This window comes from Schistocerca gregaria, chromosome 2, assembly GCF_023897955.1.
Source record: "Schistocerca gregaria isolate iqSchGreg1 chromosome 2, iqSchGreg1.2, whole genome shotgun sequence".
NCBI classification, from domain to species: Eukaryota; Metazoa; Arthropoda; class Insecta; order Orthoptera; family Acrididae; genus Schistocerca; species Schistocerca gregaria.
This window is the reverse complement of record NC_064921.1, coordinates 120,924,314-120,937,507: the sequence shown is the minus strand read 5'-3', so window position 1 is coordinate 120,937,507 and position 13,194 is coordinate 120,924,314. Positions and strand designations below refer to the sequence as shown.

Below are 13,194 nucleotides of genomic sequence, written 5' to 3'. Positions count from 1 at the left end.
CTAGAACCGCACGGCCACTCCGGCCGGCTAATTCGTTCTAAGTCGAAGGGACTAATTACCTCAGATGTTAAGTCCCATAGTGCTTAGAGCCCCTGTTATTTGGTGTTCCTCAGGGTAGCACTCTGACCAACACCCTGCTTGTTATTGCAGTCAATAGCTTCTCCTCCACAATAAGGAACCCAGTCAAATATTCCTTATTTGTGGATGGCCATGCAGCATTCTGCTCTTCCTTCAGTCTCATCACTGATACACATCAACTACAGCTGTCCCTTAAGTGTTTGACGATTGGGGGGATACAACTGGTTTTCAACATTCTGCAGAAGAAATTGTTTCTGTGTATTTCAATATTTCGCATCATTTCATTACTTACCCTGAAATCTGCATGAGGGCGATCATTTAGGATACTAAGACATCAGTGCAGTTGTTGGGCCTCATCTATTATCAGAGGCTGCACATCTTCATGTTTACAAATGTAGATGTCTCAAGGCACTAAACATCTTAAAATGTCTTAGCAGTAAGAAGTGGGGAGCAAATTGGTCCTCTTTGCTCACATTCTATCGAAACTTCGCTTGCACATGGCTTGACTATGGCAGCATAGTCTATGGCTCAGTTAGGCCCTCCTATTTAAAGATATTGGATGCTGTCCACTACACAGGCATTAAACAGGCTGTAGGAGACCATCAAACCAGTCCCATTCCTGGCCTCTGTGCAGAGGCAGCTGAGTCGCTTCTCAGCATCTAGCGAGAAATTCCCATGGTGTGAGTTGTACACAAAATGAGATGCCTCTCATAACATCATGTTGTCAGTATTCGGGCCGAACAATCCATGAAACGACGGTTAACTTTTCGCCAGACAACTAAGCCTTTTTCTTGTCCATGCGAAGGATTGTCTCAAGCAACTTGCTATAGCAGACATATCAATTCTTAAACAGGGTTGGAGCAAATACTCTTCCTGGTTATCAGGCCCACTTTTAACTTGGTCATGAGGGAGTGCAAACGAGGCCACCACTCGTTCTATAGTTTTAAACAGTATTTTATCGGAATATCGCGAGTACGTGGTAGGTTTTAGCGATGGTTGAAAGCAAGGGAACATTGTCGGATGTTCCGTTATCTTACCAGATTCTGTCATTAAAATCTGTCTACCAAGTGACATCCCGTTGTACTATTCGGAGCTGAGGGCGGTCAAGAAGCCATAGGAGCACGTGAGGCTTCTTGTTGGAGAAAAATTTCTTCTCTGCACTGACTGTCCTATGGCTCTGTAGGCTATTCAACAAATTTTCCCATTAGATAAGATAGTTCAGATTGTCTATGCCACTATTCACTTCCTGCTGGCTCCCTAGACTCATCGGATTTGAGGAGAATGAGGGAGCTGTCAGAACAGTGAAAGTAGCCTGCCAGGAAAATGCCACAGTTCACCTTAACGTCCTCTTACAAGTTGCCATTTCGTGAGTGACAAAGATAGTGTTGGTCGAGTGGAAAATGCTGTGGCTGGATGTTGCCGACAACAAGCTGTGATTGATCCAAGCAGCTATCTGTCATTGGTGCACTTCCGTTCGATCCCCGAGAACGACGAAGTAATCGTCACTCTTCTTCGTATCGGACACTGCCCAATGGCGCATGCATGAAGACCCAGCAGAATGCAGTGTTTGCGGTGTCCTATTACGGTGCACCATGTTTTAGCTCCGTGTGTTTCGTATGCTGTTAGGAAGAAATCCTTTGGTCTACCGAGGTGAGCTGGCCGATGTGGCCGTGCGGTTCTAGGCGCTTCAGTCTGGAACCTCGCGACCGCTACGGTCGCAGGTTCGAATCCTGCCTCGGGCATGGATGTGTGTGATGTCCTTAGGTTAGTTAGGTTTAAGTAGTTCTAAGTTCTAGGGGACTGATGACCTGAGATATTAAGTCCCATAGTGCTCAGAGCCTTTTGAACCATTTCTACCGAGGTACTTGCCCTCAATTTTAGGTGGTATTGAAACAATAGTAAGTGAATTGTTGACATTGTGTGTGGGCTCATGATTTCTGCCCAATTTAATTGGACGAATGTTGTAATGTGCTTTAGCCGGCCGCGGTGGTCTCGCGGTTCTAGGCGCGCAGTCCGGAACCGTGCGACTGCTACGGTCGCAGGTTCGAATCCTGCCTCGGGCATGGATGTGTGTGATGTCCTTAGGTTAGTTAGGTTTAAGTAGTTCTAAGTTCTAGGGGACTAATGACCACAGCAGTTGAGTCCCATAGTGCTCAGAGCCATTTGAACCATTTTTTTGTAATGTGCTTTAGGGTGGCTGGCTCGTCCTCTTAATTACGTGATCAACCAGTCATCGGAATACCGTCTACTATTTTATTAATGCTATTAAGTATGGCAATGGTATGAACATATATACCGGAGTTTGTATGTGAAATTTTTTATTGTTCTGCCTATAGTTCTATGGCCGTTGTTGTTCGTTTCAACAAGAGTAACTACTCGTACACCAGTGCCACGATCATGGGAAGGGCGCCGATGACTACGATGTTTAGTGCCCAACGATTATGAATCCATCCATCCATCATGATATGTGGTGACAGCTCGAGAAATACGTGCTGACCGTTGCCCACACGTCTTGGAAAGGCTAGCTGTGCCACCTCTGTACACAAACGCTATCAGCGGGTTTGTGGTTAATAATACGCACGAAGTCAAAAGAAACAGGAACATTCACTGCCGACCTGAGGGGCCGAGCGATTCTATCCGCTACAGTCTGGAACCGCGCGACCGCTACGGTCGCAGGTTCGAATCCTGCCTCGGGCATGGATGTGTGTCAAGTCCTTAGGTTAGTTAGGTTTAAATAGTTCTAAGTCTAGAGGACTGACGACTTCAGAAGTTAAGTCCCATAGTGCTCAGAGCCATTTGAACCATTTTGTAATATTCGCTCAGCGGTCACCAGACAGGAAATCGATTTACACTTGGCTAACGCATTCTTATCCGCCCTGCAGAGGGGTGCGTACTGTTATACATGTATAACTTTCGGAGCATTTCAACCAGAACATGAAATTTTAAGTAATTTTCGTGTGAAAGTTTATTTTGCTCTGTCGTGTTGATTCGCTGATATCAAAACCATCTTCCTGGCACTAGAGGCCTACGTAACGCTTAAGGACACTGGATGTGCTTCAAAACACATGATTACTGTTGCAGTGAAGAAAAAGTAGTTGGCCTTACATTTCCTATTTTTTGCCTTTTTAAATCCGCATCTTGCGTAGATATTTTTAGTAAAGAACATAAGGTTTTTTCGTTAATAGTCAGTAGCTGACATGTTGAGGGTACCATGCTTGTGTTGTGAGAGAGGCAGTGAAACACCGACCAGCAACTAAGCTGACGACATATTTAAATCATCTACTGTTCTCTACCTTCGCAAGGAGCACGACAGGAAACAATAAATACCTTCAATACGTTATCGATTTAGTGACTTGAAACTTGGCGGCAGATTAAAACTGGATGCCACACTGGTTCTCGAACCTGAGAGATAAGCTCTTCATGAGCAGTTCAACCCTCTACCCGGCCTCACAGACCTGCTTCCGTCAGTACTACTTCTCCTATTTTCCAGTTTCGTATTGCGATTTTGTGGTTGGTGACAACTGACAGCGAAGAAGAACATTTTGATCGAATTTCCGGCTACAATAACATATGCGGAAAGTAGTTCTTGCGTTGTTTTAAGCACATTCGTGCTGTCTTGTTTGGCGGTTACGATCTGTCGTTTTACTACTTGTAGGACAATGTTGCTAATCTGTCTCTTCGATGCGTATGCTTGGAAAATAAGTAAAACGCATCCTTCTCTCAGCGGGCAGATCATCGTTAACGGCATCCGTCAGACGTCAACCAGCCACCGCTCTGCTGTTGCTGCTGCTGCGGTTACAAGATCAACCGTCATAAAGCAGTCTTCAAGCTGCGAATTGATCCTACTCACAAGTCTTACAAACCTCTCTCGGCAGTCGAAAATCTGTGTCCACGTTGCAGGATATTTTCAAGGAGGGGATATTCGTCCATAAATTCCAAGACGGGTAAACTCCAAGACAACAGAATCATTAGTTTGATTAGACTAGTGGACACCGATCAAAGGATGCAGGAAGAAGAAACTGTCTGCAGTAATTTACTCATTAACTGATTATTTGTATTCTTAGTGTTTATCCCTAGTCAGTATTAGTTATCTATCTCCAACGGTAAAGCCAATGAAACGACAACTGCCATGCAGTTGTCAGGCATTTTTTTACTTGTTAAAGAAACATTTAAAAAAGTGGAAATGTTTCTGTTATTTGTACGTACAAAATTAGTAATGAGAGCAATGTACAGAAAATTCACTATAAACATATCAAATAATTAAGTTATTAGTAAATATAATAAATAATAATGTAGTTAACTAAATGGCCGGGCAGTACATTTAAAATTAGAGAATGTTGACTGGAATACTCTCTTAGAAGTTCTGAAGGTAGCAGGAGAAAAATACAGGGGCGAAAGACGATTTAAAACTTGTATAGAAACCAGACGTCAGTTACAAGAAATAGAGTGGCATGAAAGGGAAGCAGTGGTTGAGAAGGGTGTGAGACACGGTTGTAGCCTATCCCCTATGTTATTCAATCCGTACATTGAGCAAGCAGTAAAGGAAACCAGAGAAAAATTTGAAGTTCGAATTAAAGTTTAAGGAGAAGATATAAAAAACATGAGGTTTGTCGATGACATTGTAATTCTGTAAGAGAGAGCAAAGGACTCGGAAGAGCAGCTAAACGGAATGGACAGTGTCTCGAAAGAAGGATATGAGATGAACATCAACAAAAGCAAAACAAGGATAATAGAATGTTGTCAGTTCAATCAGGTGGTGCTGAGGGAATAAGAGTAGCAAATGAGAAACTTACAGCAATAGATGAGTTTGCTATATGTGCAGCAAAATGACAAATGATTGGCGAAATATAGAGGATATAAAATTTAGGCTGGCAATAGCAAGAAAAGCGTTTCTGAAAAAAGAGAAAGTTGTTAACATCGAATATAGACTTAAGTTGTCGGATGTCTTTTCTAGAGTGTAGCCATGTATGGGAGCGGAGCATAAACAATAAATTTCTCAGAAAAGAAGAGATAGAAGTTTTTGAAATATAGTGCTACAGAAGAATGCTAAAGATTACATGGGTAGATCACATAGCTAATGAGGAAGAACTGAATAGAACTGGGGAGACAAGAAATTTATGACACAACTTGACTAAAGGGAGGGATCAGTTGACAGTACACACTTTGAGACATCAAGGGATCACTAATTTAGTATTGGAGGAAAGCCTTGGGGTTAAAATTGTAGAGGCAGACCAAGAGGTGAATACAATAAACAGAATCAGAAGAATTTTTGTTGCAGTATTATTCGCAGATGAAGAGTCTTGCACAGGATAGCGTAGTATGGATGGCAGCATCAAACCATTCTTCGGACCACGACAACAAATAAAAAATTCTTCGGATTATGAATATGTTTTATTTGAAGTACATCTGGCCACCATGCCTTAGTCAAAACAGAAAAATGTTTTTAGCTGTTCTAAGCAAAATTATTTTTTTCAGTTCAAAAATTATTTTTAAGTTTAAAATATCCACAATCAGGAAATTTAAGAAGATATTTCATAACTGCAACTGCAAAGTATTGTTTTAAGTACATCCATTATCCTATAAGATTTATGTTTGTGTCTTTAAGCATTGATGAAACAGTCTATTCCGCGAACAATATTTACTATTGATATCATTGAATTGGTACAACGGATTTTTTTCCAGGCGAGAAGTGCCCAGTTTTGATGTTTCTATTCAGTGTAGCATTTTTGAGCTTCGCACCCTCCACTTCCAATATAAATTCCAGGCAATGAGGAGTTAACCATTTAATTAACCCTTAACAGTGCACCCTTAACGGTGCAGTTATCACTATAACATACATCAAATAAAACTGAATATATCCTAAATAACCTCGTCAACTTCTTCCTTACCATACAAATGCTATTGCAATTGCCTTCTGTTTTTGATTTATCAGGCTCTGGTGGCTGTTGTACATCTTTATTGTTTGAAATCATTCTTTGACCGGGAAAGTACTGTATTGAATTCCTCGCGAAACTGTAATAATAAGTATGAGACCGGACTTCAAAGAGAGAGTATGCGGGTGTGATTTCGTATGAAAGTAATATTTAAACGGCACGTCGCGATATAGCATTCGCTCGTTCTGCTTTTAAACAATGTGTGTACAGTCATGACACATATATCTGAAACATGAAAAAAGTCATACAACATATTAATGTGACCAATTATAGGATTCTATAAATGACTTGCAGACACCTTTTAAATAAGACTGAGCTTTTTATTCAGTAAACTGTACAATGTGTAGAGAGCTCTGGAAACATACCTCCCATGATGTCCGTAAAAGCAGAAGTAACGTAACAGAGGAAAAAGTCCTCTTTACATCATATTTTGTTTTAAAAAAATGAAAACGTTACAGAGACTGTCCTTTTCACTCCTCTGTTGCAACATCTGTGCACAACATTTAACATGAACTCGTTGGCTGTTAATATATTATATATTTCATGAGATGTTTTTCTCTACGTAGTAATTAGTTCATCTTAATAATTTACAAAAAAAGTGCGAAATTAACCCATATATTACAAGCTACACTACAGGTTTTTGAAAGCTGCGTTATACCCGAAATGTGTCCGAGGAAAAGGCATTTGTAATGCACTGTATACCACTGCAAACTACTTGCTTTCCTATGATTTTTTAAAACTTTAATGGCACCCCGTGGGTTATATCTGTAGTATTGTGTTATATGACCAAGTAACTAGACTAATATTGACTCGTGGGACATGACAATAGGTAATAAAGACAATTAAACTAAACACATGTGGTACGCCATCGTTGGAAATGACATGAATTACAACTATTTGTATCAGAGCATGATCAACATGAAATAATTCTGAAATTTGTTCGACCCATGAGCTATTGACGTGTGTCTAACAGCGTCAATGCCTGTGGGACGTCAGTTTGCCAATCCCTATTTTGAGCATGTAAGATGTTGCGTATTTATTTTTATTTGTTGACACCCCCTTAGGACGAAGCGTTTATTTTTTACGACTGGCTTCTCTTTTGTAGGTGAGACCAGAGATGGAGGAATGTTCATTCACCAGCTGGTACCCCAGGTTTTCGAGGCACAGCGTCGAGTCTATAGCGATCCCCATCCAGAACGACGTGCTGACGTACCTCCGCGAGGGAACCCTCATTCTGCCCAAGGAGGCGGTGCCGCCACCCAGGCAGCGCAGTTCCAGCTCTTCCGACTGGAGCGACTCGGACGCAGACTCTGACGAGGCTGAGGTGAGTCGCGGGCCCTGCTTAAGGGCTCAGGTTGCGCCCAGAGTGTCAGCAGCGAATTTGCTTGCCAAGTATTGCTGCTAGGCTGTTTTGGGTACTAGTAGTAATTGGGAAAATTCACCTGGCCGCCTTACGAGAGCTGTCCAAGTGTAGTTGGATAGGGGGCTAGACTTTGTGGCCTGATTTTCTTGTAAGAACCAGCCACGTAGGGAGGCTGGCTTCCCTACGCATTGTAACTCGAGATGACCGTAAAAGGGACGTGACAAGGACAGGCTTAGGATAGGAGAAGGGACCAATAAGCTGTTGTGGGATACACTTCGTTTGGCTACTCCCCTTCGGCATTTCCGCCTTGGGAGACAGTAGCCCTACGTATCGAGATTATGCAAACCTCGGCTGTGCGAGGTGGAGTCCCCTGAGTAGAAACTCTCCGGCTAAGCAGATTTAAACCAGTTGGGAGAAGAAGTCAAGGAATACCGAGGAAGCGATGGGTACCGTAACATGCTCAACAAAGGAAGGCCTAAAACTTGAAGTGAAGGTGATGATTGCTAGAGATAGCCGCCTGTTCAGCTGGGACAGCTCTGTTGTATAGGAGAACTAATCACGTGCCGAGGTCGCTGATATTTAGTGGTAGGGGCACAAATTTTGTAAAGAAATCCACAAAATTTCAACAAATTTGATTCCCTGTCTTTCTATAATGTTAGCTATAATGCGTCTTGACCAACACAGAGTAAATGAATAACTCTTTCCGCCACGCAGTGGAATGCATTTGCACACGACAATGACGCGCGCTTGTCAGTGTAATATGTGATACAGAATGTTTTTTATTCGAATCGGAGACTGATGACGTTAAATATGGAGCTGCTTCCCGAGACAGACCACAATAACAGAAACTGCACTGCTTCAGGTCCGTTACCCAGCCCCAATACTATTGCACTTGCCCTTTTTTGGCAGTTATCTGAAGTACATGGTGACCTTACAGCAGAGGAGTTCAGTAGTGACTATCGGAATACCACTGCACGTAGGCCCGTTCTCTACCAAACACATGTTAGCGTCACCGTTCCACGGAAGACTGAAACCATAAGTGAACACACAATACCGCACGAAAACACAGGTGGCATTGGCCTACTGTGCTGTTAGGTGTACATGCGGCATGAAGGCTATGAAGTGGTCCAATTAGAACGCTTAGCGCCGGCGGACTGCAGGGAGCGGGTGTGGCTATGATGATGATGGTGATGATTTAAGGTGAGAGGTGCCCAACATCATGGTTCACCAGCGCTCCGACGAAAAGTTAGCATGCCAGTCTCAAGGGTAGGGATGAAGGCTGTCCCCACATGCGGACCAGTTTAAAATGCATTCAAGTCTACCTCTCTTCCCCACCAATTTAGCGATCAGGCCTTACAGTTCACAAAATGTCACCACTCTTGTAACAGTGGAAACAGTATTGGCGAGGATGGTGGGCAGGTCTCCGTCGAGACTGAGGGATGTCCTGATGTCAGTATATAAAACACACGTTGTCAGAATATGCTGAACTCAAAATGGCACACCACAATCCTCACAGAGTGGTGGATCCTCCCGCCAGAGGGGGGAGCCCTGTGTTAAAGCGCTATGACCGATGCGCAGCCTGGTAAGCTGAACCTCCTTTCAGCGATGAGACTGCCGTGAAGTCCGCCATGCCCGTGTGGTCGATTTGAGCAACTGCAATTTGTTTTCTGTCACATTCAACCATTCAGTGTCCCACTGACACATGATGCGTCTGTCAGAAAATGAGGTAAGGGTGAGTTTGCGTTGACTATTTTCGTGACATTCACTCAGAGGACACTGTAAGTACAATGCCTTCCATTGTAGTTGTTCAGTTCCGCGTGTCCTCGTGAAGTATCGTCAGTAGTACGGTACGATGTTGTCCATAATCATGAATACTCTTGAGAATGGAAAGCAGCGGGATACACCGCGAAAGTTGGCACATTCAGGTGAAAAAGAGTTTGTATTCAAAGTTGTACAGTTTTGCCACGAAGAGAATAAAAAACACAGGTACCGCAAGAGAAACCAATTTCATGGGTGGCCAAATTGGTTGGGAACTCAGAAAGATCAGTAAAATACATTTTGAAGGACCTAAAAAATAGTGGAACAAACCAGGGAAAAAGTGGAAACTAGTGGAAAAGAAAGGCGTCCTACAATAGTAGTTTCTCTTGGTGACTGCAATAAAAAGTAGCAATTACATTTCAGCCATACTTGTTGAGGAGTCTCTTCTCAGACCACGGTGTTCATTTTTACCACGATCATCACAGTAATAGGCCCTGCTGTTATACACTCCTGGAAATTGAAATAAGAACACCGTGAATTCATTGTCCCAGGAAGGCTAAACTTTATTGACACATTCCTGGGATCAGATACATCACATAATCACACTGACAGAACCACAGGCACATAGACACAGGCAACAGAGCGTGCACAATGTCGGCACTAGTACAGTGTATATCCACCTTTCGCAGCAATGCAGGCTGCTATTCTCCCATGGAGACGATCGTGAGATGCTGGATGTAGTCCTGTGGACGGCTTGCCATGCCATTTCCACCTGGCGCCTCAGTTGGACCAGCGTTCGTGCTGGACGTGCAGACCGCGTGAGACGACGCTTCATCCAGTCCCAAACATGCTCAATGGGGGACAGATCCGGAGATCTTGCTGGCCAGGGTAGTTGACTTACACCTTCTAGAGCACGTTGGGTGGCACGGGATACATGCGGACGTGCATTGTCCTGTTGGAACAGCAAGTTCCCTTGCCGGTCTAGAAATGGTAGAACGATGGGTTCGATGACGGTTTGGATGTACCGTGATCTATTCAGTGTCCCCTCGACGATCACCAGAGGTGTACGGCCAGTGTAGGAGATCGCTCCCCACACCATGATGCCGGGTGTTGGCCCTGTGTGCCTCAGTCGTATGCAGTCCTGATTGTGGCGCTCACCTGCACGGCGCCAAACTCGCATACGACCATCATTGGCACCAAGGCAGAAGCGACTCTCATCGCTGAAGACGACACGTCTCCATTCGTCCCTCCATTCACGCCTTTCGCGACACCACTGGAGGCGGGCTGTACGATGTTGGGGCGTGAGCGGAAGACGGCCTAACGGTGTGCGGGACCGTAGCCCAGCTTCATGGAGACGGTTGCGAATGGTCCTCGCCGATACCCCAGGAGCAACAGTGTCCCTAATTTGCTGGGAAGTGGCGGTGCGGTCCCCTACGGCACTGCGTAGGATCCTACGGTCTTGGCGTGCATCCGTGCGTCGCTGCGGTCCGGTCCCAGGTCGACGGGCACGTGCACCTTCCGCCGACCACTGGCGACAACATCGATGTACTGTGGAGACCTCACACCCCACGTGTTGAGCAATTCGGCGGTACGTCCACCCGGCCTCCCGCATGCCCACTATACGCCCTCGCTCAAAGTCCGTCAACTGCACATACGGTTCACGTCCACGCTGTCGCGGCATGCTATCAGTGTTAAAGACTGCGATGGAGCTCCGTATGCCACGGCAAACTGGCTGACACTGACGGCGGCGGTGCACAAATGCTGCGCAGCTAGCGCCATTCGACGGCCAACACCGCGGTTCCTGGTGTGTCCGCTGTGCCGTGCGTGTGATCATTGCTTGTACAGCCCTCTCGCAGTGTCCGGAGCAAGTATGGTGGGTCTGACACACCGGTGTCAATGTGTTCTTTTTTCCATTTCCAGGAGTGTAGGTATTCCGGGGTAGCTTGCTGCAGTGAGCATGGCGGAAGCTTCATTGCTCCGATTTGCCGCGATCAAAATGTCGTGGAACGCAACGTGGGGCTGTAACAAGGCACGGAGGTGGAGGGAGGGCTTTAGCAAACGTTTATCGTTGATTGTTGAAGCAACGAAGCGTTCCGAGAGTCGTCAGATGAGTGTACCTGTAATCGTATATCGGCGATGTAAATCTGCTGTAGAATTATGGTACACGTTTAGTGGTTGCGTATTACGATCTTTTTGATGGCCCCAAATAACCTTTATAGGAATCAGCATATGGCCCTAAATAACTTTTATACGAATCTGTGTGGATTTCGCAAACAGCACTCCTGTAAAACTCAGCCCGCTGCGTCACCCTTGAGTCCAATAGGCGGGAGGTAGCGAAGCCTAGGGTTCTGTGTTTGTTGACATTCGGCATGCATTCAGTACAGTCCCTCACTGTCCCTGGATTAATAATTATTTTTTATTTCTTCTCCATGGATTTTAATTCCTGCTCCAAATTTTTCTTTTGTTTCCTTTAGTGCTTTCTCAGTATACAGAATGAATAACACCGGGGATAGGCTTCAACCCTGTCTCACTCACTTCTCAACCATTGCTTCCCTTTCATGCCCCTCGATTATTATAAGTGTCACCTGGTTTCTGTACAAATTGTATATAGCCTTTTGCTCCCTGCCTTTTACCCCTGCCACCTTTAGAAGCGAGTATTCCAGTCAAATTGATACCTTACATAATCAATATTAGAGTTTTACAAAATTACGAAACAGTAATGATCCTTTGAAAATAATTTAGTTTTGTGACTGAAACAGAATCGAATCGTTTAATTTTTATGGCTCAAATGGTTCAAATGGCTCTGAGCACTATGCGACTTAACTTCTGAGGTCATCAGTCGCCTAGAACTTAGAACTAATTAAACCTAACTAACCTAAGGACATCACACACGTCCATGCCTGAGGCAGGATTCGAACCTGTTTTTCGAAGAGATTCAATGGACCAGCACCGTTTCTTCGCCCCAGTTATTCTTCACTGCTATGAACCCATTTCATCGACCGTATACAAGCGTTCGAAATTAAACTGTGATTTTTTGTAGAGATTGTCACGTGGATAGAATCATCTGAACAAAACAGATAATTTTCCAAGTTAACTTCACTGAAGGATGCCGCTATTATGAGAGACTTCGAATGATATCCATCTTTTCCGCATAACATTAAGGAAGAATTTATGTTCCGATTTTCGAATGGGGAGGCGCTAGAAGATGATTTTCGTCTGTCATCCTCTCTATATTCAATGAATATTGGCGTCGTCTGCACGGATCTGCAGCCTGAAGTAACTGACACGCAGTGCGACGGGAAATGTAAAGACAAATTTAGTAAAAAGATGAACATTATAGACTTCGGCAAACATTTCTCAGGATCGATTTACTCGTTTGCACAAGAGTGCTGCAGGAGTAGTATGATTGTCTGCTTCCAGACCGCCTGTGAGCAGCTGTTTTGAGCAATGGAGAGCAATAAAACACGCGTGGGAAACTCAGTGTCAGACCGTAACCTGAACTGCATTCTGCTTTTACAGTGCATTCGAACGGTTGCGCCGAATACAGAAGCTCTTGCAAAAGAGAGTAAAGGCAGTTAATCTACATCCAGTTCTACATAGCTATTCCGCAAGCCATCTACGGTGCGTGGCGGAGGGTATCCTGTACCACCACTAGTCACTTCCTTTGTTGTACAACTCGCAAATAGAGCGAGGGAAAACCGACTGTCTGTACGCCTCAGAATAAGCCCTAGTTTCTCGTTTCTCATCTTCGCGGTCCTTACGCGCGATACATGTTGACGGCAGTAGAATCGTTCTACACCCAGCTTCAAACACCGGTTCTCTGAATTTTCTCAACAGTGTTTGTCGTAAAGAATGTCGCCTTCCCTCCGGGGATTCCCATTGGAGTTCCCAAGGCATCTCCGTACACTTAACTGTTGTTCAGACCTACCGATAACAATTCTCGCAGCGCGCCTCTGAATTGCTTCGATGTCTTCCTTCAGTCCGACCTGTTACGTATCCCAAACACTCGAGCAGTACTCAAGAATCGGTCGTACCAGCGTCCTATATTCGATCTCCTTTATA

At 44.4% G+C, this 13,194-nt stretch overlaps 1 protein-coding gene across 1 annotated transcript in view; it reads left to right on the top strand.

Annotated features, from left to right (window-relative positions):
• LOC126336476 (cell division cycle protein 123 homolog) overlaps window positions 1-13,194 on the top strand; it is a 101,672-nt gene that overhangs the window by 61,932 nt on the left and 26,546 nt on the right. The window contains exon 2 of the mRNA XM_050000217.1: window positions 7,117-7,335. Coding sequence (XP_049856174.1) covers window positions 7,129-7,335 — 207 coding nt within the window. The 5' untranslated portion in view covers window positions 7,117-7,128. The remainder of the gene's footprint in view (window positions 1-7,116; window positions 7,336-13,194) is intronic.